Source organism: Canis lupus, chromosome 22 (genome assembly GCF_003254725.2).
Source record: "Canis lupus dingo isolate Sandy chromosome 22, ASM325472v2, whole genome shotgun sequence".
Classification (NCBI taxonomy): domain Eukaryota; kingdom Metazoa; phylum Chordata; class Mammalia; order Carnivora; family Canidae; genus Canis; species Canis lupus.
Window position 1 is genome coordinate 59,028,935 of NC_064264.1, and position 24,345 is coordinate 59,053,279.

General features: G+C 49.9%; 1 protein-coding gene across 5 annotated transcripts in view; it reads right to left on the reverse strand.

Annotated features, from left to right (window-relative positions):
• Positions 1-24,345, reverse strand: part of CARS2 (cysteinyl-tRNA synthetase 2, mitochondrial) — a 69,917-nt gene that overhangs the window by 24,351 nt on the left and 21,221 nt on the right. For 2 of the 5 annotated variants that reach the window (XR_004808061.2, XM_035704302.2), the window contains exons 9-16: positions 16,586-16,719; positions 14,597-14,664; positions 6,062-6,128; positions 5,349-5,487; positions 3,677-3,800; positions 3,065-3,163; positions 1,227-1,433; positions 845-945 (exon numbers count right to left, since the gene is read on the reverse strand). Coding sequence is in view for 4 of the 5 variants with exons in the window: in XM_035704302.2 (XP_035560195.2) it covers positions 877-945; positions 1,227-1,433; positions 3,065-3,163; positions 3,677-3,800; positions 5,349-5,487; positions 6,062-6,128; positions 14,597-14,664; positions 16,586-16,719 (907 nt within the window). In the remaining variant the exon portion in view is untranslated. Of the gene's footprint in view, positions 1-777; positions 946-1,226; positions 1,434-3,064; positions 3,164-3,676; positions 3,801-5,348; positions 5,488-6,061; positions 6,129-14,596; positions 14,665-16,585; positions 16,720-24,345 lie in introns of those variants that run through there. The other 3 variants (XM_049099532.1, XM_035704301.2, XM_049099531.1) reach the window with 2 other exon arrangements.

Here is a 24,345-nt window from a genome sequence, read left to right on the forward strand (position 1 = left end):
CCTGGAGTCCCGGGATTGAGTCCCATGTCAGGCTCCCTGCATGGAGCCTGCTTCGTCTCTGCCTCTCTCTCTCTCTCTCTCTCTCTCTCTCATGAAAACATAAAATCTTTATTTAAAAAAAAAAAAAAAAAAAAGGAAGTAGTCCTTTCATTCCACAGAAAGTAAAATTCAAGAGTCACAGAACTATTCTTATATTTTTGCTCTGAGTATGTATGGCAGTGAGGAGTGTATCCAAGTAGCCAGTGGCTAATATACACACCTGTGTGGACCTACTAGCTCCAGCTAAGGACAAGCATTTTCCTCAAGACCGAGAGAGCAGCATGGAAGCACCTCCTAGTGGTGGTTTGGCATCTGGCCATCAGGGAACAGCGTGATCCCCATGTACTGAGGGGGGACCCTCATAAGTGGGTCACTGTTGGCAAGGCCACTTCTGAATGGGTTTCCTCAGCTGTAGACAAGACACCAAGGCCAACTTGACAGTACTGGACCGTAGGCTGGCCTGGCTGGGGACAGAGCGGGGTGTGGGCTGCACAGTGCTGGTGCTGGTTTCCATCTCCTGCTCGTGGTCTGCTGTCAGACCTGTGTCTTGCATCTACGAGAACTAGGGGTTAAAACAAGATTAGATGCAGCACAAAGACAAAACCAGTGTCAGTGAACATGGGGTTGTGTCACGTGGTTTTCTATGGTTTTCTGTGACAGTACCCAGGGCTGAGGTCTTGTTAGAACAGCCCCTGTCTGTGGCCATTGGTACCATGAAGAATCCACTTTGCAGGCACATGGAATCAGTTTGACTTTAATGTTGACCGATCAGGCACAATGGGAAAGTTGGACGTAAAGCTGTTACCGTGACTTAAGCACAGAATGTGCTGGAAGTCCTCAGCTCCCTGGTTTGTGGTCTTGGGTCCTGTGATCCAGCAGCTCCCACGTGGATGTGCTGCTCCTATCCTGGGGAGGGAGCAGACTCTCTCAGCTCAGAGCTGGTCTGGGCCACTTGGGCCCACTCCTGTGTGTGTCCTCCGCCGTAGTGGCCCTTCCTGGGTCCCTCCTCCCGCGGGTGCCCCCTGAAGTCACTGGGGCGAGGGGGTGGGACTCTCTCTTCACAGGCAGCATCAGCACTGTGCCTGTCTGGGGCTTTGACCGCTCTGCGTTTGTGGGATGCCTTCCGGTCTACACAGCACCTCGGGGTGATGGTGCCCAGTCACCAGGCCATAGCGGCAATGGCTCACCTTAATGCTGATGCCATGGGCAGCAAGGTCCTGGCGCAGAGTGTCACACGCCTCTAGCAGGGGCCGCCTGTCCAGGAACTGCTGCCGTCCAGCCTCCCTGGTGGCCGCTTCTGTGGCCAGGGCGAACAGCCGGACCTTGAGCCGGAACCGGACCAGCTCCTCCACCACGCTGTGTAGAGTAGCCCGGCTGCTGTCCTCTGAAACCAACTACACCGGGTGGAATGGTACAATCAGCGAGGCCCTGGCAGCTACCCAGATGGCTGAGCCCAGCTGACAGGGTGCTGGGGCTTCTGTGCTAATAAGCCCAATCGGTGCGTGTCCTCCCCAGGGCTCTCCTCACTGGGCCTGGGCTGCTGGCCAGTCCCGCTCCCCTGGCTTGCACGCCTTGGTCACCAGAGGGAGCTCCCCAACACTGAACCTAGGGGTTCAGCCCTAGGGTTCCCGCCCACATCCTTGGGAGCAGTGTCCCTGCACCCAGGCATGTGGGCAGCCCTCCCATCCTGCACTCCCACCAGCAGGCCAGGAGCTACTCTTCCACAGATGTGCTAACATCTGAGCTTGTACCTGTCAACTGGTCCCCGGGCAAAGTCTGAAAGTGCAAGCCATGCTCATGAAACCAAACCAGTTCACTCTGATCAAATACTTAAAACAGGGCAGCCCGGGTGGCTCAGCGGTTTAGCCCCGCCTTCAGCCCAGGGTGTGATCGTGGAGACCCGGGATCGAGTCCCACATCAGGCTCCCTGCATGGAGCCTGCGTCTCCCTCTGTGTCTCTGCCTCTCTCTCTCTCTCTCTCTCTCTGTCATGAATAAATAAATTAAAAAAAAAATAACGTACACCTTGCATATGGTTCGCACACACGGTACGCTGTCACTACATGGTCACAAACTGACAGTCTCCTTGCCCGGCTGCAGAGTTCAGTGGGTCAAGTAGGATTTGAAGTCACTGGAAGTCCTCTCCCACCTACAGGACATCTCCTTACAGGGAGGGGACCCTAGCGGCTGGCTGTGCTCATGGGTGTGAAAGAAACAGTTTACAGCTCGGGTCAAACGTCTCAAACCTACAGAATCCTCAGTTACTGCTTCCATAATAAAAGAGCCCAAAGCAGGATCCAGTGTCTACTGTTGAGAAGGAGGTGAAGCCAAGGACAACTGGGCCTGATCTGCCTCCCCTTACCCCACGCACAGCCTGGGAGGATGAGCGGTCCCAGCACATGTGATGGTCACTCTCCATGTTTAGAGTCTGGCCACACAGTTTTGCAAGTGGCCACTTGAGCCCTTGGCTCTCCTGTCTCAGTGAAGCAGGCAGGGCCCTCCCCCCTGGGGGGGGTGGGAACAGCACCCATCCCTGCTACAGGACACCAAGGGGCTCAGCCGGAAGCGTGTCATCTTACTGTGCACCTAACTGCATCTAGAGAGTCTGAAAATAACGCCAAAGGACATACGCAGAACCCATAGCAGTCAGTTGGCAGCCAGGAGGGGTGGCCAGCTCTGCTCAGAATCACTGCAGGTCAGGTAAACGTTTACTTTTTACAGAATGTATTTTAAGCACATAAATTCAGCATAATTATCCATTAAAATAACATTTTTAAAAGGGGAGCAGGGATGCCTGGGCAGCTTAGTGGTTGAGCGTCTGCTTTCAGCTCAGGTCGTGATCCCAGGGTCCTGGGATCGAATCCCGCATTAGGCTCTTTGTAGGGAGCCTGCTTCTCCCTCTGCCTACATCTCTGCCTCTCTCTGTCTCTCATGAATAAATAAAATCTTTAAAAAAACTAAAAAGAACAAACAGTTGTTAGTGCACATAGACAACCTCACAGGAGGACTAGAAGGGCAGGGCATACCTGTCTGTCTGCCAGAGAAATCCCAACGGTCTCGAAAAACTGTTTGATGTAGGACACGATGGAGCCAAACACAGCAGGACTCCTGGGACCGCCGGGTTCCTGTGACATCACCCAAAGGAGGCGCTTTAAGAGCCAGGAAAATGGCGTAAAAGCACTCCTGTCGCTGCCTCTGCTCCTCATGCAGTGAGGACGGCCCTGGCAGGGCACACTCTGGACTCAACCCTGGAGTAGCCCCTCAAGGGCACACTGCACGACTGCGGGGAAGCCATGGAACCCCTGCACCTCAGTTTGCCCATCTGTGACATGGGGATCTGCTAGGGTCTGCGTGCTGTGTCCCCCAAATCCATACGCTGACACCTAACCCCCAGGGTGACAATGTTAACAGATGGGTCTCTGGGAGGTCAGTGGCCCCACACACAGCTTCCATTGAGTTCCTCTGAGCAAACAGGAGGATGACGTGCTTCCCACGTGAGCAAACACCTGTCCATGTGTGGGGCCTCCCTGCTCTGGAGGGGTGGCCCCGTGCAGGCTGAAGCAGCTTTTGGGGGGAAGGAGGGTAAGGGAACCAACCATACCCAAACCCCACCCCAGCAGCCACGCCTTGGGACATACCTTTGTGCGCGCCTTCAGTTGTCTGTTCCCGTGGTGGATGAGGTCCATGATGGCATCCACCGCTGCGGGCGTGTTGAAGTCGTCTGCCAAGGCGGCCTTCACAGCTTCCTGGGTGTGGCAGAGCCTGGGAGGGAAACAGGCCCGCCTCAGCCCCTGGACTGGCCCAGCAGAAGGAACAGGGTGCGCCCCAGTCCCTCTGCAGCAGAGACGCCCTCCTGAGTCGTGACCGTGACTTTGCCGCTGGCCCTTTCTAGGCCAGGCTCACACCTGTGAGTGCTAACAGTCCTAACCGGGTAAGATCAATTACCCAAGATTCAGACTGAGGAAGCCTCTAAAACCCGGGTTTGAACAAGCCCTGTGTCTCCTAACGGTTTAAAAATGCAGCAGTGAGAAAAGTTCAAACGACATCACGGTGTATTGTCAGCCGTCTGCATCATGCAGACCTGGCATGTGCAGGCTTGGAGGGAAGGATGGCATGACGCAAAGCCCCTCCCCAGGAGCCTGTAGGCAGGACCCCCCTGAGGGTGGAGGGTGGCCCCAGGTCCCAGCCGTCCCTCTCAGGGTCACATGGTCCTGGCAGGTGGTGGCCGCTCCCAGCCTGGCCCTGAGGGACCAGGAAGGGAGAGACAGGCCACTATCAGGGCTGTTTGTCACAAAGCTGAATGTGACCTCCCGAGTGGCAGTCTCTACCTTCCCCCTCTACCATGCCTGTCGCCGAGGAATGCCAGAGAAAAAAGACGAGTGTCCACCTGTCCCTCCCTTGGGGCCTCCATCTAGATGGCTGCCCAGTCCTGCTGGCAGCACCAAGCCACACAACCCCCTCAAATGCCCTGCCCCGATGCTCTAGGCTTTGTCCCCTGACACCCGTGGCTGTGACCAACAGACTCCGCGCCAGCCTGTTCCAGCCCAGCACCCTCCCTCCTCCCCAGGCTGACTCCAGATGTGTCCAGGGACTTTCCTAACCTCCTAGGGACTCCTCCAGGATGAGGACCCGTCCCATGATGGTGCAGGCACCTGCAGCACCCGATAAACACCCGATAGACCCACTGGGAGCTTTGCCTCCTAACTGCACAAGCATTTCCCAGTCTTCCCCAGTTTCTCGCATCCCGGATGCCAGCCCCACATCTTCCACACCATTTCACAAGTGACAAAACAAAGATGAACAAGTTTAACCATTCAACAAACGGAACTAGAAACACGATTTCCGCATGTAACATTCCCCACCCCCCCACCCTCCCGGCTACTCTACTCCTGCCACTCCTGGAGGCCGCTCCACTGTCACAGCCTTCTGCCACCATCCTGTGGCCAGACACTGGTGTGCATGGCTCTCAGGCAATGGCAGGACATGCACTTGACTTGTGCAGACTCGCTGGTCAATTCCCGATCAAGCCTGGACTGAGTCACTGAAGCCACCCTCCCGTGCTCTTCAGGGGTCCAGTTCGGCCACGCACCTGCCAGGCTCCTACCCATGGAGTAAGGGGACCAGAACCTCTCTGCATCACTCACAAACACCAGTGAGCAAACTCACAAACACCAGTCTGGGTGCGGGGGTGACTCACCCCAGCAGGACCACTGACATGCCCAAGGCACCTTCTGTACCAGCACTCCCGGAGGAGCACAGCCCCACGGGTGGCGCCCGGGACACTCGGGTGGATACGGGGAGGGCACCTACCTCTCCCACAGCACATCGTCCCTGATGGGGCCGCACACCAGCTGCCCCTTCATGTAGGCCCGGGCGTCCTCCACAAACGCTGCCACCACCAGGAGGAGGTGCTTGGCTTCCAGCATGGTGCCGTCGCTGTAGTCAATGGCTGTGGATGGGACGCATGAGGTCAACCGGGTGCTGCTGCCCATGCCCATACCCCGCACACCTGGCGCTTGTCGGCCAGAAGCCAAGCAGTGGATGTGGGACTCCCTGCCCCGGGGCTCCCTGACGCCTGCCCCGCTCAGACCAAGAGGCTCCGTCCTGACCCCAGCCTCCCTGCCTTGGAAGAAACATGGAGTCCATTCGTGCTGAGACAGGTGACTCTGGGAATGCAGAGACCTGGGCTCTGAACCACCTCTCGGGAGACCAGCCAACACAGGGGACTCTGGGCTCCAATTTCAGGCCCAGGACAGAGGCCAGGCCCCTAACCTCTGATGTTGCGGTGTGTGAGGACACGCCCTCCACGGGGCTTCACGCCCAGCCCACACTCAGGAGAGCCAGGGCCGGTGGAAAACCCATGGCCTCCAAAGACAAGCTTCTGGAACCTTCTGGCCAGGAAAACCCATGCCTCCACAGCTTGTTTTCAGGCAGAAAGCAGCTGCACCGCTGAGACTGCTTGGGATGTAGCCCAGGTTCAGCCACCCGCCTGAGCGCACCCCGTGGCCTCACGTGTCATTCACCTGCCCGGTAGCTGCTCCGCATGCAGAAGAGCCGGAAGACATCGGGGGAAAACGTCTTCAGAAAGTCCTAAGAGAGATCAGGGAAAAATGGGAAATTAGGGCACATACGACAGCTTGTGCGAGCTGATCTCGCTTATCAAGCAATCAGGAACTTTTACGAAATCTGGTTTTGTTCCAGACTCATTACTAGCACGCCCCCACCCCGCGTTGCCCACAGGGTCCTCCCTGTTCAGTGTCACCAGGAAAGCCGGGTGGGGGCAGCCCTGGCTCTGCGTGGACACCTGACCCGGGGTCAGGGTGTGTGTGTGTATCTGCGCTGCTGCTGCTGCCCTCGGGAGCCCCTGCCCACGACGTGGTTCCCTGGGCTGTGTCACCAGGGGATGGACACAGCCTAGCAAAGGGCCAGGCAAGGGAAGGGGTGCGGGAGGAGGGGCAGTGGGGAATGTGACGGTGGGGCTCAGAGGCAGAGGCCACCTGCCCTCCCACTGGCCATGCGAGCTCTATGGCAACAGGATAAAGCTGGCCCCAAGCTCAGGTTTCTTGAACACAGCACCGCCTTGGATTAAATAGTAAAACTGAGAAGCTGTTGTTTTAGATCACTTCCAAAACATCCACACAAAGTGGACAGGTCTCTACTAGGAGGGATAACCTGGGGAAACTCAGAACTTGCTGGAACATCACAAAGTTCAACAAAACCTGTGTGTGGTGGCGGTGGAAAGTGCTCAGGGGCCTTATGGGGTGGGGGCAGGAGGAGGGAAGACAAATTTGGCCTCCATGGGGGCACCGGGGCACCACTGGGCCTGCCACGGACGTGCTCATGGTGACCACGCCCCCCCCCCAACCAGGGACAAGCTGGCTCTGACAGGACCTTCTGACGTCATGGAATTTGGGTCAAAACCCAAAACGATCCTGTCCTTCACTGTGGATTCTCACTGTGAGTAAAAGGAGACATGCTCAGCCCTCCTCTTGTGAACCTGCTCCATGTCTGGTGGTTATTTCTGCACATATTGCCCCCCCCACACACACAACAGTGACCCAGCATGTGACAGCTGGGAGGACAGTGGCCAGAAGCCACACCAAGATCGGCAGGTGCCCCCCTGTGAGCGGTGACAGAGCCCGTCCCCTGGGTGAAGCTGACCCTTGGCCTCACAGAGCTGGTATAGCAGGAACAGGACCCCCGGGAGCAGGTGCCCTGCCTCAGTCTCCCTGGGGGAACCACTTCAAACGCAGTGTAGTCACTATGTCACAAACAGCGTCACCAGGTGGAAAACTAACCTTGTGTACAAGACTTCATCATTCGCACACTGTTCTCTATGTCACTCCATTTAAACTCCCTTTAAAGTCCTAAATGGCTTTTAGGGCTTTATTTTTTCATTTTCTTTTTATTTTTTTCTTTCTTTTTTTTAGGGTTTTATTTATTTTTAAATATTTTATTTATTTATTCATGAGAGACACAGAGAGAGAGAGAGGCAGAGACATAGGCAGAGGGAGAAGCAGGCTCCATGCAGGGAGTCCGATGCGGGGCTGGATCCCAGGACTCCAGGATCACGCCCTGGGCCAAAGGCAGATGCTCAACTGCTGAGCCACCCAGGTGTCCCACAGGGGTTTATTTTAAAGAGTTTCTCCTCCCACTCAGACCATGGGCTCATTCAGATTGCCCTCAATGTGTGTTCAGAGCCCAGCAACAGGACAAGTGTTTATTCTCACCACGTTGGGGGCTCCTGTGGAGGAGTCCCGGTAACTGCAAAGAGAATTCTGCGATGGAGTGTTTCCACAGCATTCGGGCCCTGGGGGCTAATCCCTGATAGCAACAGAATGAAAGGACAACCACAGGAACTAACAAGCAAAGGAATGCGTGCACACATCCTGTGATGGCCCTTATCCTACACTCTCATCACTGTCTTGTAGAGCGCGCAGCAACAGAGCACAAAGGTGGCCTGGAAGGGGAGAAACCGTGTATCTGAGAAGAGGTGAGTCTCCAAGATAAGCGCCTCCTACAACTCAACAGTAGAAGACAACCTGATGCAAAAGTGGGCATAAGACGTGAACAGACATTTCTCCAAAGAGGATGAACAGATGCTCAACATCACTCACCACTGGGAAATGCAAATCAAAACCATAATGAGATTATAACCTCACACCTGTCAGAATGGCCAGAATCAAAAACAGAGGAAACAACAGGTGCTGGTGAGGATGTGGAGGAAGGGGCGCCCTCGTGCACCGTCGGTGGGGAATGAGGACTGGCGTGGTCACCGTGGAAAACAGTGTGGAGGGTCTTCAAAATGTTACAAACAGAACTATCCTACCATTCAGGAGTTGCACTTCTGGGTATTTACCGGAAGAAAACCCATCTCTTGAAGAGATACCCACACGCCCATGTTTAGTGCGTCACTATTCACAAGAGCCGGGATGAGAAAGCGACCCCAGGGTCTGTGAATGGATGAGTGGATTAAAAAAAATGTGACGGGCACGCAGGCACAGACCATACAGTGGAATATCATTGAGTATTATTCAGCCATCAGAAGAGAAAAATCCTGCCATTTGTGACACAGGGATGAACCCGGAGGACATTATACTAAGTAAATAAAGAGGCAAATCCTGTAGGATCCACCTGTGGCTGGTCCCAGTCCCAGACACCGAGCAGCCGCCGGGCTCTGGCGCGGGGAGGACGGGGACGTGCTGGGCAAGGGGCGCGCTCTCAGCCGTACAACGACCGCGCCCGGGCCCCTCGGACGGCACAGCAGGGCGGCCACAGTGACGAGCCACCGCGGAGGCCGAGGCGAGTGTTCTCACCACACGGCGCGAGGGGACTCTGCGGTGTCGGTGTCGGACGCGTTCGCCAACGGCTGGGGGAGCCGCTCACCGCGCATTCGCGCATCAGGTCGCCGTGGCGCCCTCTACACCGGCCGCGTGTACCTGTTGGCAACACCTCAGCGACGTGCGGGGAGGCCTCCAGGCCGGGGCGAAGCGCTCGGCTTTCCTCACCGCGACGCGGCCTGGGTCCCCGCTGTGCTGTCACCTGCTGCCACCGCCCGGGGCAGCTCCGACTGGCGAAATGGGTGCCGGAAGGGCAGAAGGTGGCTCATGACCTCCGGGGCACGCGGCCATCAGGCGGTGACCGTGGGGACAGCTCTGGAGCCAAGAGGCGCGGGCGGCAGGAAGCCGGTGCGGCCGCCCCTCCCCGGGAGCCTCCCTGACGGCCTGAGGGGGGGGGGGGCGCCCTCACGTCACGTTCAGAGGGAAAAGCTGAGGCTTTGAGCGTAAAGTAACGGTCCTAAATCACAACCTAGAGATGGAAAGAGGCCAGTTCTGAGCCGTTATCCGCGCTGCAGAGGTCAGCCTCTCCCCACGTGGACTCGGGTCTCGTCAAGCAGAGAGAATCAAGTTTTCCTGCAGCCCATCACCAAAGTCTGCCAGCCGCCTCCAAAGTAATGAGGCCTGGCGGGGAGACCTTCTGCCTGAAGCCAGGAAACAGACACATGGTTTTTCCACCCCATGTGGCTGAACGCCCCCACGACTGCCCAAAACACAAAGCAACGAGACCCTAAGTACACGCTCTCACATGCACCTGGGAAAGAAGCGGAAATTTAAAGCCTGGCTGTCAGTTTTCAAGTTAACAAGGAAAATGTTAACCTGATTCAGATCTTATTTGGTAGTTCATGCTGACAAGGAAACCGACACTTTGATACCCTGTTGGCAAGAATATCAAGAACACTTACTGCTTCGCTAGCAGAGGCTTCATCCAGAACATTCTGCATGCACACATCCTCTGACGGCCTTTATCCTACACTCATCACTGTCTTGTAGAGCACGCAGACTCCCATCACACCCAGTCGCAGGAAACGGGCCCGTCATGGTACCGCACCCCAGGGCCCCTAAGTAATGCAGACTCTGAGATCTATGCAAATTTAACTACACACTCTCTCATAGAAAATCTGACATAATTTAAAATAACCATCAACAGGGCACTGTTTAATTAGGGTACAATGACGACCCAGCCATTCACAGGAATTAACTCCATGTGGAAGAAAGTGACCCCAAAGATGCATTAAGTGAATAAAGCAAGCGCAAAACAGTGCAACCACTTGTGTGGAAAGAAAACCCCGAGAAACGTATCTATACGTGCGCCTTTGCTAAGCTGGCAACAGCTGCTCTGGGAGAGAACGCAGGGCAGCCAGGGAGCGTGTGCTCCCCACTCTCTGGGCTCCACATCTCCCACTGTGGGCTCCTCCGTCTTGTCTGCAACTGTCAGACTTCCCGCACTGACACACATTCCTTCTAGAACCAAACTCAAACATTACAGTTTGCTGCTGGGGGCGGCGGGGGGTAGGGGGTGGCAAAGTGCGTTCTGGGACACGTAGTACCTTGTGTAAGAAAGGGAAAATCAAGGTTCCTGTAGGGATGGCTCCCTTCTGTCACACCAAACACTGGGAGGACAACCTGGCAACAAGCCAAAGAGCAGAGCCACACTGGGGACAGCATAACTCTGCTGAACTCCAACAACATCTCACGCTCTTGGAAAACAGAGGGAAAGGGGAAAGACGTGGCCTCTAGCTGGAAACAAACCTAACAAACGAGCCTGCTGTGCAGCTGAGGGGGATGCTACACAGCAAATAATTACACTCTGCACGGATGTGCGCCAACTGCGTGACCTCCATGCCAGGGGCCAAGAGTAACAGGAAATGCAAGCCCAGCACCAGCAAATCGGTAAGGTCAGACACCAGAGGGCACAGGGGGCAGGGATGAGCATGTCATGGGCATGTGGTTTCCTTCTGGGTGGTGAGCGTGTCAAGTAGATAGTAGGGACTGTTGTTGCCCAATTCTTTAAAGATGCTAAGAACACTGAGTAATACAATGTAAAGGGTGAAGCATCTGATCTGTGAATTGTGTCTCAGTAAAGTTGTTATTAAAACAAGAACTGTTTTAATAGAAATCTTTAAAGGCAATCTTTAAAAAAATAAAAAAATTAAAAAAAAAATAAAGGCAATCTTTACTCAACAGTTTTAGTGTTAATAGGAATATGGTATTAAATTTTAAAACATGTCACTTTTAAGATAAAGCATGATGCATATACGCTGTTGTAAGGAAGCAAGACTTTTAGCAAAAGCGGGAAAAGAGCTAAAAGAGGATCCCTGGGTGGCTCAGCAGTTTGGTGCCTGCCTTCGGCCCAGGGTGTGATCCTGGAGTCCCAGGATGGAGTCCCACATCGGGCTCTCTGCATGGAGCCTGCTTCTCCCTCTGCCTGTGTCTCTGCCTCTCTCTCTGTTTCTCTTGTGAATAAATAAATAAAATCTTTAAAAAGAAAAAAAAAAAAAGAAAAGGGATAAAACCAGCAAGTCCTGTAGTGTTAGACGGGACAGCTCACAGTGAACTCCAGTGACCACTTTATGCACGCGGGTCCATCTCCTCCGCCAGCTCTGTGCCCTGAAGAGGCCTGGAAACAAGGCCACTCCAGCAGCAGTAAACACACCAGATCTTGGCTCAAAATTCCCTGTCCCTGCGAAGGCAGAGAGTCTCTGTGGAGAAGTGGCAGCTCTGGGGCCGAAAGCAAGGATGCAGCCAGGGCATCTCCCCGGGACACAGAGGCCAGTTGAGGAAACCTCCTCCTGCTCCCCCTAGACCAAATCTGAGATAATTTCAGCACAAAAAGAATAAAGACTGAATTGATAATACACAAAATAAATACAAAAGCTAATTCCTAGCAATACTGCAAAGAGACGGAACAACAGGTGAACCCTCTTTCTTGAAGATGAGGGCCAGGGATCCCTAGGTGGCTCAGCAGTTTAGTGCCTATCTTTGGCCCAGGGCGTGACCCTGGAGTCCCGGGATTGAGTCCCACATGGGGCTCCCTGCAGGGAGCCTGTTTCTCCCTCTGCCTGTGTCTCTGTGCCTCTCTGGCTCTCATGAATAAATAAATAAAATCTTAGAAAAAAAAAACAGGCGGGCTGGCCAGGCAACAGCACAAGAGCACGCTCTGCAAGGGCCACTGATGCACATGCAGGATGGGGCAAAGTCACCAGTGGATACCAACCCCACAGGCAGCAGGTTGCCTGGGGACAGGAAGCCCCATGGCAGATAACCTTGCTGGCTGTCCACGTACACAAATGGAGACAAGAATCTCCACATCAGGACAAGCTGGTGGCCGTCCCTTACCAGACGGTCAAACACAACATCAGTAATGGTAGGCCAGCTGGACCCTGTGGCCCTAGATGGCTTCCACTGTGGGGCCATAGCACCACGGATCATGTGTTCCACCTGATTGAGCCTGAGCTGAGTCAAGCCTTGAGGCCTAACCTCCAGGTATGGCGAAGACAGGAGACAGAAGACCAAGTTACATGACACCACAGAGAAACTAGTACAGAACATGGGCTGTTCAACAAAATTGGCCTTGTGTCTTCAGAGTCAACACCACATGGAAAATAGAAGCAGAGAGACCGCTGTAGATGGGAAGCCAAAAACACCTACCCAATCAAACCACAAGAACAAAGTATTATTCAGCCTTAAAGCAGGAGGCGCTCCTATCACCTGCTCCAGCACAGATGGACCTGGAGACGTCCTGCTTAGTGAAACAGGCCAGTCACAAAAGGACAGACACTGCACATCTGCGCTTCCATGAGGTCACTGGAGTACCCACCATCATGGAAACACAGAAAGGAGAATGGTGCATGCCAGGGGCTGGGGAGGGAGAGACAGGGACTTGCTCATTGGGGGAGAGTTTCAGGTTTGCAAGAGGAGAGAGTTCTGGAGCTCTCTTGCACAACGATGTAAACACTACTGTATCATAACAACAGTGACGATAGTGAATTTTATGTTGTGTGTGTTTTACCACTATTAAAAATATCTTCTAAAAAGTCTAAGAAGACACGGTATATACATGCAACACATGAACTTTCAATGGATTCTGGTTTTAAAAAAGCAAAGCTAGACACTGGACACGTGGAAAAATTAGAATACGGACCGGGTAACTGATAGTAAGAAATTACTGCTGATGTTTTTTGGTGTCTGGGTTACCCAGGAAAGCATCTTTGTTTTGGGGAGTGGCTCACAGAATGGGGAAGTGTCATGGTGTCGTATGGCTCAGCAATCTTGGTGATTACATACCGGCACACGCGGCTATGCCAACCACTGCCATAAATACAGAAACAGCAGTAAATGTAGCAAAGTGATGACTCTCGAACATATGTGGTGAGAACGTAAGTTTAACTTTTCTGTAGGAAAATGTATCTAACAATGAACATTTCTACTTAAGTATATAAGGAGTATTTTACGAGCATCCCCATCCACGGGACATATGTTCCACAGCACCTGTGGACACCTGCACATGCCATAGTACCAACCCCTCTACACAAACATGCCTGTGATAATGTCTAATGCTAATTCAGGCACAGGAAGAGAGTAGGGACAACGGGACAGTGACAGCAGCCATGGCATCTGAATGTGGGCTCCCTCTCTCAACACCGCATGCCCCAGTGCCAAGGGGAGGTGAGGTAAATGACACAGGCATGTGACGCAGCATGAGGCTGGTGCTCACTGCCTCTGGACCACACAAGTGAGGCCGCACGTAAGGGGAGGACTGTATGGAAACCTGGTGGGAACAGCTTTAGTGGTCGGGTATTCAGGGGGTGAAGGTCTGATACTATCCTGGTCATTTTAATATTTGCAATTAAAACTGCATTTGGGGCAGCCTGGGTAGCTCAGCGGTTTAGCACCACCTTCAGTCCAGGGTATGATCCTGGAGATCTGGGATCGAATCCCACGTCGAGCTCCCTGCATGGAGCCTGCTTCTCCCTCTGCCTGTGTCTCTGCCTCTCTCTCTCTGCGTGTGTCTCTATGAATAAATGAATAAAATCTTTAAAAATAAATAAATTAAATAAATTTAAAAAAATAAAACTGCATTTGGCAGGGATGCCTGGGTGACTCAGCGGTTGAGTGTCTGCCTTCAGCTCAGGTTGTGATCCTGGGGTCCTGGGATCGAGTCCCACATTGGGCTCCCCACAGGGAGCCTGTTTCTTCTCCCTCTTCCTATGTCTCTGCCTCTGTCTGCAGGTCTCTCATGAATAAATAAAGTCTTTTTAAAAAATAAATAAATAAAACTACATTTGGCTTCATGGGCCCAAGGACAAAGAGCGAACTGTTGAAGTGCCCCCGTGAGTTCACATGGTTTCCATTCCTGTGGACGCTCACAGGCCATCCCTCGTCCCTGGGGCCCAGAGAAGCCACAGGACGGCAGACCAGCGGTAGGACAGGAAGAGGGGTAAATGGGACTCAGGGTAACCGCGTGGGGAACGGGCCAGGGAAGATGGTGGCCATCTGCAGGGAAGCCAGGCCACAGAGGGCGGGGGGGACATGGCGGAGAACCAGAGTGCCAGATTATTGCCACGCTTTTACCATGAGAAAATGCGAGTCACACCCGGGCATAGGAGAAGCCTGTGAGGCTGCGGGACTAGGCCGGGAGCACGGGGGATCTGAGACTTAGGCTTGCCCACGCAGCAGCCTTCAGGACAGGTCAGCAGCAGCAGCAGCACAGTAGGTTACCTTAATAGTAATGTAATTTTTCAGTGATTTGGACATTTTTTCTTCTTTGCCTTTCACATGCAAATGCCCTGAAACAGAAACAGTAATTAGTTCTGAACTGGGTGGGAGATGGGGGAGCAGGCTGGGACTGCGGGCCAGCCTCAGATGCCAGGAACACCCTGCACACGCTGTACTTGTTCTGCCATAAGCAAATACCCACATCTGTGCTGATACTGGGCAGTGCCCCCCAGGGGGGAAGCCACAGCTACACCTGCTGGAGGGCGTGGGGTCTGCCCTGCCCACTGTGGGCAGCCCCGTACCGCCCATCCTGCACCCTGGAAACACCAACCTAATAGACTCCGCACCCTGGGAAAGGTCGGAGCTCTGGTTCTACAAAATGGGCACCCAGCAATACCTGCTGGGTTTTGGATGTTCCAAACTGTAGGTCTGACAAGGACTCATTCCACTTCCCGGTGCAGTCTGTTTTCACAGGCTTCTTGAGACCCTGGCAGTCCCTCACCCCGAGTATGGCAGTTAGGAGGATGGCCGAGCCCGTGTGCAGAGCTGCTCAGTACCAGCCGGGGTCCCCTGGGCCAGGCTTTATCAAGGTGCACTCCCAGGGGGGCCTCTCCTCTCCTGACACCATAGGATTTCAAGCACAATGGTGCTTCAAGGCCAAGTTTTCTGAGAACTGGTTAAAATGTGGCTTCCAAATAGAAAAAATATAACCTCAAACACGTAATTCGATGTAACACGTATATACCAAACACAGTTAAACATTTTTTAAATTGACGATCTTTGGAAAATGAAACACATCCAACTCCTTATCTTACATCCGTTTCCTTCAGAAAAGGAGTATGAATCTTCCTGTGCGCTAGGAGCCACAGATGTTTCTCCAGCATAGGGTGACAGTGGGGTAAAGGAGATCCTACCGTCCTAACAGCGTGTAACGGTCACAACCAGCCAGCAGCACGGCGCCGGCATAAAGGGGGTGGGCACTGGCGTCGCTGGCACCTGCTGATCCCCAGGCCCACATGCACTGATGGGCACATGGCACGTCCCGGCAAGGGAGAAAACCACTGTGTCACCAAGACCACGCCTATGACAGGTGTGTGGGCATCAGGCTCCAGCCACCCAGATGGCCCATCTGGGTGCCATGTTCCCAAGTCTGAGTGGGGATGGGACACAGAGCTTCAGTCCTTGGGGGGCTCCCTGCCCCACAGGCTCTGTGCACATTTATTCTGCGTATGTCTTCCTCTTACGCCCTCAGGCCAAAGCGAGACTATGGAATGTTCCAGGCCCTGGAGGTCATCTCAGAGGCACTGTGCAGTGCCCACTCTGCTGGCCCTGGAGGTATGAGTTGCAGGTGGAACCAGGATCATCAGGTTTTCATCCTATTTAGGAAATCTGCCAGCAAGTTGCACTGTTGGCAGAAACAGAGAGTTTTAGCCACTGCTGGGCTCTACCCAGGAAATGAAGTGGAATACCAGACGGCAGTTCAGATGCTGTAAGCAGCCACTCGGCCCCCTCTGCTTCTGCATCCCAGACTCCTTCAGGCAGCACAGAGATGGGCCTGGCGTCTCAGGGAACTGAGGGCTGTTCCAGGACATAGCGGCAGCCATGGGAGTGACTCCCGGCAGGGCTCAAGGAAGGGAAATGTGTGGTAGTGGGTGCACTTCAGGCCAAGCAGCCTCTGGCTTCCAGTCCCGGGAACCTGAGTGAAGTGGAACGTCAAGCAGCCCACTGCCCATCAGATGGCAGAGCACCTCTGATACCAGCCGCAGCACGGAGAACGTTCCCCACATTGTGGTCAGCCCATACTTCATTCCAAAAACGTACTCATAACTCCAATGCAAGGAAGCTCACATCAGCGGACTCTGACTCAAACACGTGGAGACAAGTCTATTTCCTCACCTGTTCACTGAGCTATGCATTTGCAAATGCAGCTGTTTTACCAGTCAGGAGAATCAACAGAACTGAAATACAAGTTAATTTGAAGTCATGACTTACCGGAATGCAGAAAATAATTTCCCCACTGCTTGCACTGATGGAAGGCCTCGCACTGGGCAATCTCGTTCTCGTGATGCGGAAAAGCTAAATCGACCCCACCCGAGTGGATGTCCAGCTGGCTTCCAAACACCAAGCTGCAGGACAGCACAGAGGTGGTAGTTAGTCCAAACAGCACATTTCTCCAAACCTCCAAACCACACTTCCGGTTAATCCTCCAGCCTTTATGCAATGAGCAAATGGATCTTGATTTAAAATCAATAAGCATGGCAATTTAACTAATGTAAATGGAAACTGAAATTATGTTTTTATGTCACAAATCTCTAACTCATAGCTCCACCTTCTAATATAGTTAATTCTCTTTGTTCTGGATATAGCATATGCTTTGAAAAACACACAAACATTTTTAAAAAGCATACAAAAAAAAAGCATACAAAATTACCTTCTCTTATTTTCAATACGTAGGGTTTAGTGGTTTTCCAACTTTAATAAAAGAGAACTATAAAATTAAGAGAATTTTTACTATGGCTTTTGAAAATATAAGTATTTAGAGATCACATACAAATAACAAGGTAACTAAGTTCAAAGCATCACAGTCCAGCTGCTGGCATTTCTGCTTTAATGCTATGTTGTGCATTCCTGAAAAACCTCATGTCCCACAAAACTGTACCCTGAAACTAGCAGGGCTGCTGGGTACCATGGAGCTGGCCAGACCCTCAAAGCCTGTGTAACTGTCCCCAGAGCATCTGCTGCCTATGGGCCAGGCTGACTGGCACTGCTTCAGACAACGTGAAAACAACCGTCAACAGGGTGAGAAAGTGGGCCTATGGGTGCTCTGGGCAGATGTGGAGCTCCCCAGGCTGCCACCTGCCCTGCTGCACAGATCTCAGTGGGGCTGGGGATGCAGATACTCGAGAATTCTCTAAACGTGGTTAAAAAGAGACATTTCCTTTTTTAAAAATTCAATTTTTTTTGTTTTTATTAAATAAACTATCCCCAACATGGGGCTTGAACTCACGACCCCCAGAGAGTTCTAGGATTTACCAACCGACCAGCCAGGTGTCCCCAAAATAGACATTTCCAAAGCTGCCACAGCCTCGATCCCTTCCTACTGACCTTTCTCCCACGGGCCTGGCAAGACCACGTTTGCACGGGCCACATGCTGGTGGCAGACCTGCGCCAGGCTGCCCCTGTACGCCCCTGGTCATGGGCTTTAAAGGATCTCTGAGTCCTGGAAATTCACATGGCACGAGGGAGCATGAGATGGATGGATAGGACTAAAGAGGAGGGCAAAAAGCCTCGCTTCTATTTGTAACGAGGGATCCATTTGTATAAAGATCTGCAACAAAGCGGACAGCGTGAGGACTTAACAAAGCTGAGCGGTGGGGGCACCTGGCTGCCTCAGTCTGTGACTCTTGATCTTGGGTTGTGAGTCCCAGCCCCACGGTGGACACAGAGGTTATCCGAAAAAATAATGCTAAACCGTGGGTCCATGCTCATTATATTAGTCTCTATTCTTGTCTGTGTGTTAGAGCTGTTTGAAAATAAGGGAGAAGAGTCTCTTCTCATTAAAGTTCAACAAAAACATTTAATGGTAACATTACATTTGAAATGCACTAAATCTTTTCTATCTACTTTAGAGAAATTACTTGAATCTATAAAATAAATATATTTTATGACCCAACACATATCCCACATTGCTCTTAAATCAGAAGTATTTATTTTTTTAAAAAGATTTTTATTTATCTGAGAGCAAGTGAGAGAGCAAAAGTATTTTTAAGTACATATAAGTGGTACAGTCGGACGGAAGGCTGGACACAGTTTTTTAATGAAAAGCTGGGCCGTGCTTCACAGTGTCTCAGGAATTCTTGGATGCGTTTCCAGAAGGGTTGTATCAACATCCCATCACATGCAGCAGGGGAGGCATGTGAAACAAGTAGCACCCCTCCTGGTTCTCAGGAGGACCAACAGGTCGTGGAGCATCAGGCCCTCCCACCTGGTGGAAGGGGAAGAAGGTCCACGGACAAGAGACCAGTCTGGAGTCAGTACTCTCCTAGGACAGTCATGCCTCCTGACGCGTATGCTCAACCCAGCCAGCAAACAGCACCACTCACAATGACCAACTTGCAGGACCCGGGTTTGCTGATCTCCAGGTTTCGGTGTAGCCAGTAGCATGAAATGTTCGCCTTAATTATATTTTCTGTAAGTTTCTAATCTTTCAAGCTGCTCATTACAATAAATGTCTGCAATGAGCCGAAACACATCAGATCGTGAAAATCATGGGTTACTACTACTGATACTAAAGACCCCTCACCTCCACAAACAGGAACTAAATACACAACGTTATTCGCTGCAGGTATTTATGAGAGTGAAATACTGGGAACTACACGTTAACCTGCAGTGCCCTAGCTAAATGAAGGACGGTCCATGCACCCAGCACAGCACCACGAAGCTCAGGCACAGAGGCGGGTAAACTACTACAGACGGTTCCCGGGACACACGCCGAGTGAGAAGAGATCTGACAGGCATGCCTCCGAGACCCCACGACAATGGGCTCAGTTCCAGAACACCACAATAACGTGAATGTCACAATAAAGACAGACAAACTTTCTGGGTTCCCAGTGCATCTGGAAGTTATGTTTACACTGCACTATAGTCCATTATGTATGCAGCAGCACCGTCTAAAAACAATGTAGGTACCCTAATCAGAAGATACTTTATTGCTAAAAAATGCTAACCATCTTGTGAGCTTTCAGAGAACTATAGTCTTTTTTGCTGGTGGAGGTCTTGCCTGGTGGTGACTGCTGCTGACCCATCATAGTGGTGGCTGCTGAAGGTGGGGGTGGCTGTGGCAAGCTCCTAAAATAAGCAATCAAGTTTGCCACATCGATGGACTCTTCTTTTCATGAATGGTTTATTTCACACGATGCTACTTGATAGCATTTTACCCACAGACCTACTTTTGAAACAGTGGAGTCAATCCTCCCAAGCCCTGCCACTGCTTAATCAACTCAGTTTATGTCATACTCTAAATCCTTTGCTGCCATTTCAACAGTCTTCACAGCATCTTCACCAGGAGTACATTCCACCACAAGAAACCATGTTCTTTGCTCATCCGTAAGAAGCAACTCCTTAACTGCTCAAGTTTTATCCAGAGATCACAGTGAATCAATCTATCTTCATGAACTTCAGCCAGCAAACAGGCCCTACTTGTGATTCTGGTTCTCCTACCCTTTTCAGCACATCTCCAGTGACTTCCTTCACTGACATCTTGAACCCCTCAAAGTCATGCAAGAGGGTTGGATCAACACCTTCCAACTTCTGCTCATGTTGATACTTGACCTCTTCCCATCAATAACAAATGTTCTCAGTGGCATCTAGATTAGTATGGATCCTTTCCAGAAGGTTTTCAGTTTACTTCCCCCAGTCCATCAGAGGAATCACTTTCTATGGCGGCTATAGCCTTACAAAATGCACTTTTTAAATACTCCTTGATCCATGGGCTACAGAATGTATGCTGAGTTAAGAAGCATGAACACAACATTAATCTTGTCCATCTCCATCCGGTAGCCAGGTGCATTGTCAATGAGCAGTAGGGTTTTGAAAGGAATCTTTTTTTTTTTTTTTTCTAAGCAGGTCTCAACAGTAGGCTTACAATATTCAATAAACCATGTTGTAATCGGAAGTGCTGTCATCCAGGCTTTATTGTTCCATTTAGAGAGCACAGAATAGGTTTAGCAGAATTCTTAAGGGCCCTAGGATTTTTTGGAATGGTAAATGAACATCAGCTTTAACTTAAAGTCACCAGCTGCATTAGCAGGAAGTCAGCCTGTCCTTTGAAGCTTTGAAGCCAGGCACTGACTTCTTTCCATCTATGAACATCCAACAAGGTAACTTCTTCCAATAGAACAGTTCTGTCTACCCTGAAAATCTGTTGTTTAGTGTAGCCCCCTTCATTCACTGTCCTAGCTAGATCTCTGGATAACTTACTGCAGCTTCTGTATCAGCACTGGGTGCTCCACCTTGTACTTTTATAGAGACAGCATCTCTCCTTAAAGCTCATGAACCAACCTCTGCGAGCTTCAGACTTTCCTTCTGGGGCTCTGTTACCTCCCTCAGCCTTCGGAAAATTGAAGAGAGTCAGAGCCTTGCTCTTAATCAGGTTTGGTTTCCGGGATGTTATGGCTGGTTTGATCTTCTATGCAGGTGACAAAAACTTTCTACACATCAGCAATAAAGCTGTTTCACTTCATCATTTGTGTGCTCCCTGGAGTAGCACTTTTCATTTCCAAGAATATTTCCTCTATATCCACAATGTGGCAAACTGTTCAGCACAAGAGGCCTAGCTTTCAGCTTGTCTTGGCTTTCCCGCTGAGCTTAATAATTTCTAGCTTTCGATTGAAAGCAAGAGATGTGTCTCTTCCTTTTATTTGAACACTTAGAGTTGACTGTAGGCTTATTAATTGGCCCAATTTCAGTACTGTTGTGTCTCAGGGAAGAGGCCCAAAGAGAGTGACAGATGGGGGAACAGCCAGTTCTGGAGCAGTCAGAGCACAGACAACATTTATTAAGTTCACTATCTCACAAGGCGTGGTTCATGTGCTCCTGAAACAATCACAATAGTAAGAGCCGATATCACAGATCAGCACACTAAATATAATAATAATGAAAAAGTTTGAAATATTGTGAAAATTACACAAATGTGACACAGAGACACAAAGTGAGCAAATGCAACGGACGCCAACTGACTTGCTCTACACTGGGCTGCCCCAAATCTTCCATTTATAAAAACACAGTATCTACAAAGCACAATAAAATGAGGTGTGCCTGTACAGAGGAGCACATGCGGTATGCTACCTTCTGTCCTCCCACCACATGCACACACAAGAAAGGAGGCATCCGCCCACCTGCAGAACCATGGGAAATACCAAAGAACAGTCTACAAAGGAGGTCTAAAAGGTGGTGGTGGCCCCAGCAGAGACATGAAGACAGGTACATCGGCCGCCAGTCACTGGACAGCTGGCAGTGGGGGTCACCAGTGACCTCAGGAAACCAGAGTCAGTAGGGATGCCTAACAGGCAAAAACAGGTCACACACAAACGATAGGAAGAGAAGCAGGAAAAAAAGAAGGGTCGCTAGAAGGAATCGAGATCACAGAAGCATCAGTTTATGGAGATTCTCAAGACAGAAGCATCCAGTGCATGATGCTATTCCAAAAGAAGAGCTGAAAGGATGGGCAGACTGAAGACTGGGAGCTAGGAAAGTGGAAGCTGGGGGTGCTGCTCGATGGGTCTGATCCAGAACCATCTCTGGGGCAGCAGACTGAGGAAGGTGGTTCAGGGAGAGACTGAGAAGATGGCGGAGTAGGAGGATCCTAAGCCAGCCTCATTATTCATTATTCATTATGTATCCCACAGATACAACTAGAAAATACTCACATCTATATAAATAACCCAAAGACCCAAAGACTCACAAGACAAACTCCATAGCTAAACATAGAGAACCAGACCACACCAAAGAAAAAATTTGAAGACAGCACAAATATATAGAGGTTAAATAACATGCTACTAAACAATGAACAGGTCAACCAAGAAATCAAGGACATTACATGGAAACAAATGAAAATGAAAACACACACACGGGGGAAAAAATGAAAACACAAAGGTCCAAAACTTTTGGGATGCAGCAGAAGTGGATCTAAGAGGGAAGTTTATAAACAATACAGGCCTACCTCAAGAAGCAAGAAAAATCTCAATAAACAACCTAACCTTCCACCTAAAGAAGCTAGAAAAAGAACAAGAACCCAAACCGCAAACCAACAGAAAGAAGGAAACAATAAAGATTAGAGCAGAAATAAATGATACAGAAACTAAAAGAACAGATCAATGAAACCAGGAGCTGATTCTCTGAAAAGATAACAAAATTGTTAAACCTTTAGCCAGACTCATCAAAAAAGGGGAGGAGGGTGCTGCGGTGCCTGGCTTGCAACTCCTGATTTTGGGGTTGTCAGTCCAAGCCCCATGATGGGCACAGAACTTACTTAAAAAAAAAAAAGAGGACTAAAATTAAAATCACAAATGAAAAAGAAGAAACAATAACCCAACATTACAAAATACAATTGTAAGGGAAAATTATGAAAAATTATATGCCAAGAAATTGGACAACTTAAAAGAAATGGATAGATTCCTAGGAACACATAGTCTACCAAAACTAAAGCAGGAAGAAATAGAAAATTTGAACAGACTGATTATTAGCGATGAAACTGAATCAATAATCAAAACTCCCAACAAACAAAAGTCCAGGACCAGATGGCTTTACAGGGGAATTCTACCAAACATTTAAAGAGTTAATACTTGTTCTTCTCAAACTATTCCAAAAAATATTAGAGGGAGGAAAACTTCCAAACTCATTCTATGGGGCCAGCATCACCCTGATACCAAAAGTAGATAAAGACACCACTAAAAAAGAGAACTATAGGCCAGTATCTCCGAAAACAGAGATACAAACATCCTCAACAAAATATTAGCAAACCAAATCCAATATGTTAAAAAAAAATCATTCACCACAATCAAGTGGGATTTATTCCAGAATGCAAGAGTGCTTCAATATTTACAAATTCATCAGTGTGATACATATTAATTTTTAAAAAAAGAAGAAAAACCGTATCTGTTAGTTTAGATGTGATAAAATCCTCAACAAAGTAGGTTTAGAAGAAACATAACCTAAACATAATAAACACATATATGAAAAACCCACAGCTAAACCATATTCACTAGGGAAAAACTCAGAGCTTTCCCCCTAAGGGCAGGAACAAGACAGGGATATCCACTCTCACCCCTTTTACTCAACACAGTACTGGAAGTCTCAGCCTCAGCAATCAGATAACATAAAGAAATAACAGGCATCTGAATTGATAAAGAAGTAAAACTCTCACTATTTGCAGAAGACATGATATTATATATAGAAATCCTGGAGATTCCACTAAAAAATTGTTAGAATTGATAAATTAATTCAGTAAGGTCACAGGATACAAAATCAATGTACAGAAATCTGTACATTTCTATACACTAATAATGAAGCAGCAGAAAGTGAAATTAAAAAAAATAATCTCATTTACAATTACACCAAAAATAATAAGATACCTAGGAATAAACCTAACCAAAGAGGTTAAAGACCTGTACTCTGAAAACTATATAACACTGGTGAAAGAAATTCAAGATGACACAAAGAAATGGAAGATATTCAATGCTCATTAGAAGAACAAATACTGTTAAAGTGTCCACACTATCCAAAGCAATCTACACATTTAATGCAATCCCTATCATGAAACGAACAACATTTTTCAGCCACAAAAGGCCCCAAATAATCAAAGTAATCTTGAAAAAGAAAAACTGGAGGTATCACAATTCTAGAATTCAAGTTATAATATTCATAGTAATCAAAACAGTATGGTACTGGCACAAATAGACACCATATATCAACAGAACAGAATGGAAAACCTAGAAATAAACCCACAATTATATGGCCAATCTTTGACAAAGCAGGAAGGAGGGGATCCCTGGGTGGCGCAGCGGTTTGGCGCCTGCCTTTGGCCCAGGGCGCAATCCTGGAGACCCGGGATCGAATCCCACGTCGGGCTCCCGGTGCATGGAGCCTGCTTCTCCCTCTGCCTGTGTCTCTGCCTCTCTCTCTCTCTCTCTCTCTCTCTGTGACTATCATAAATAAAGAAAAAAAAATTATTAAAAAAAAAAAAAAAGCAGGAA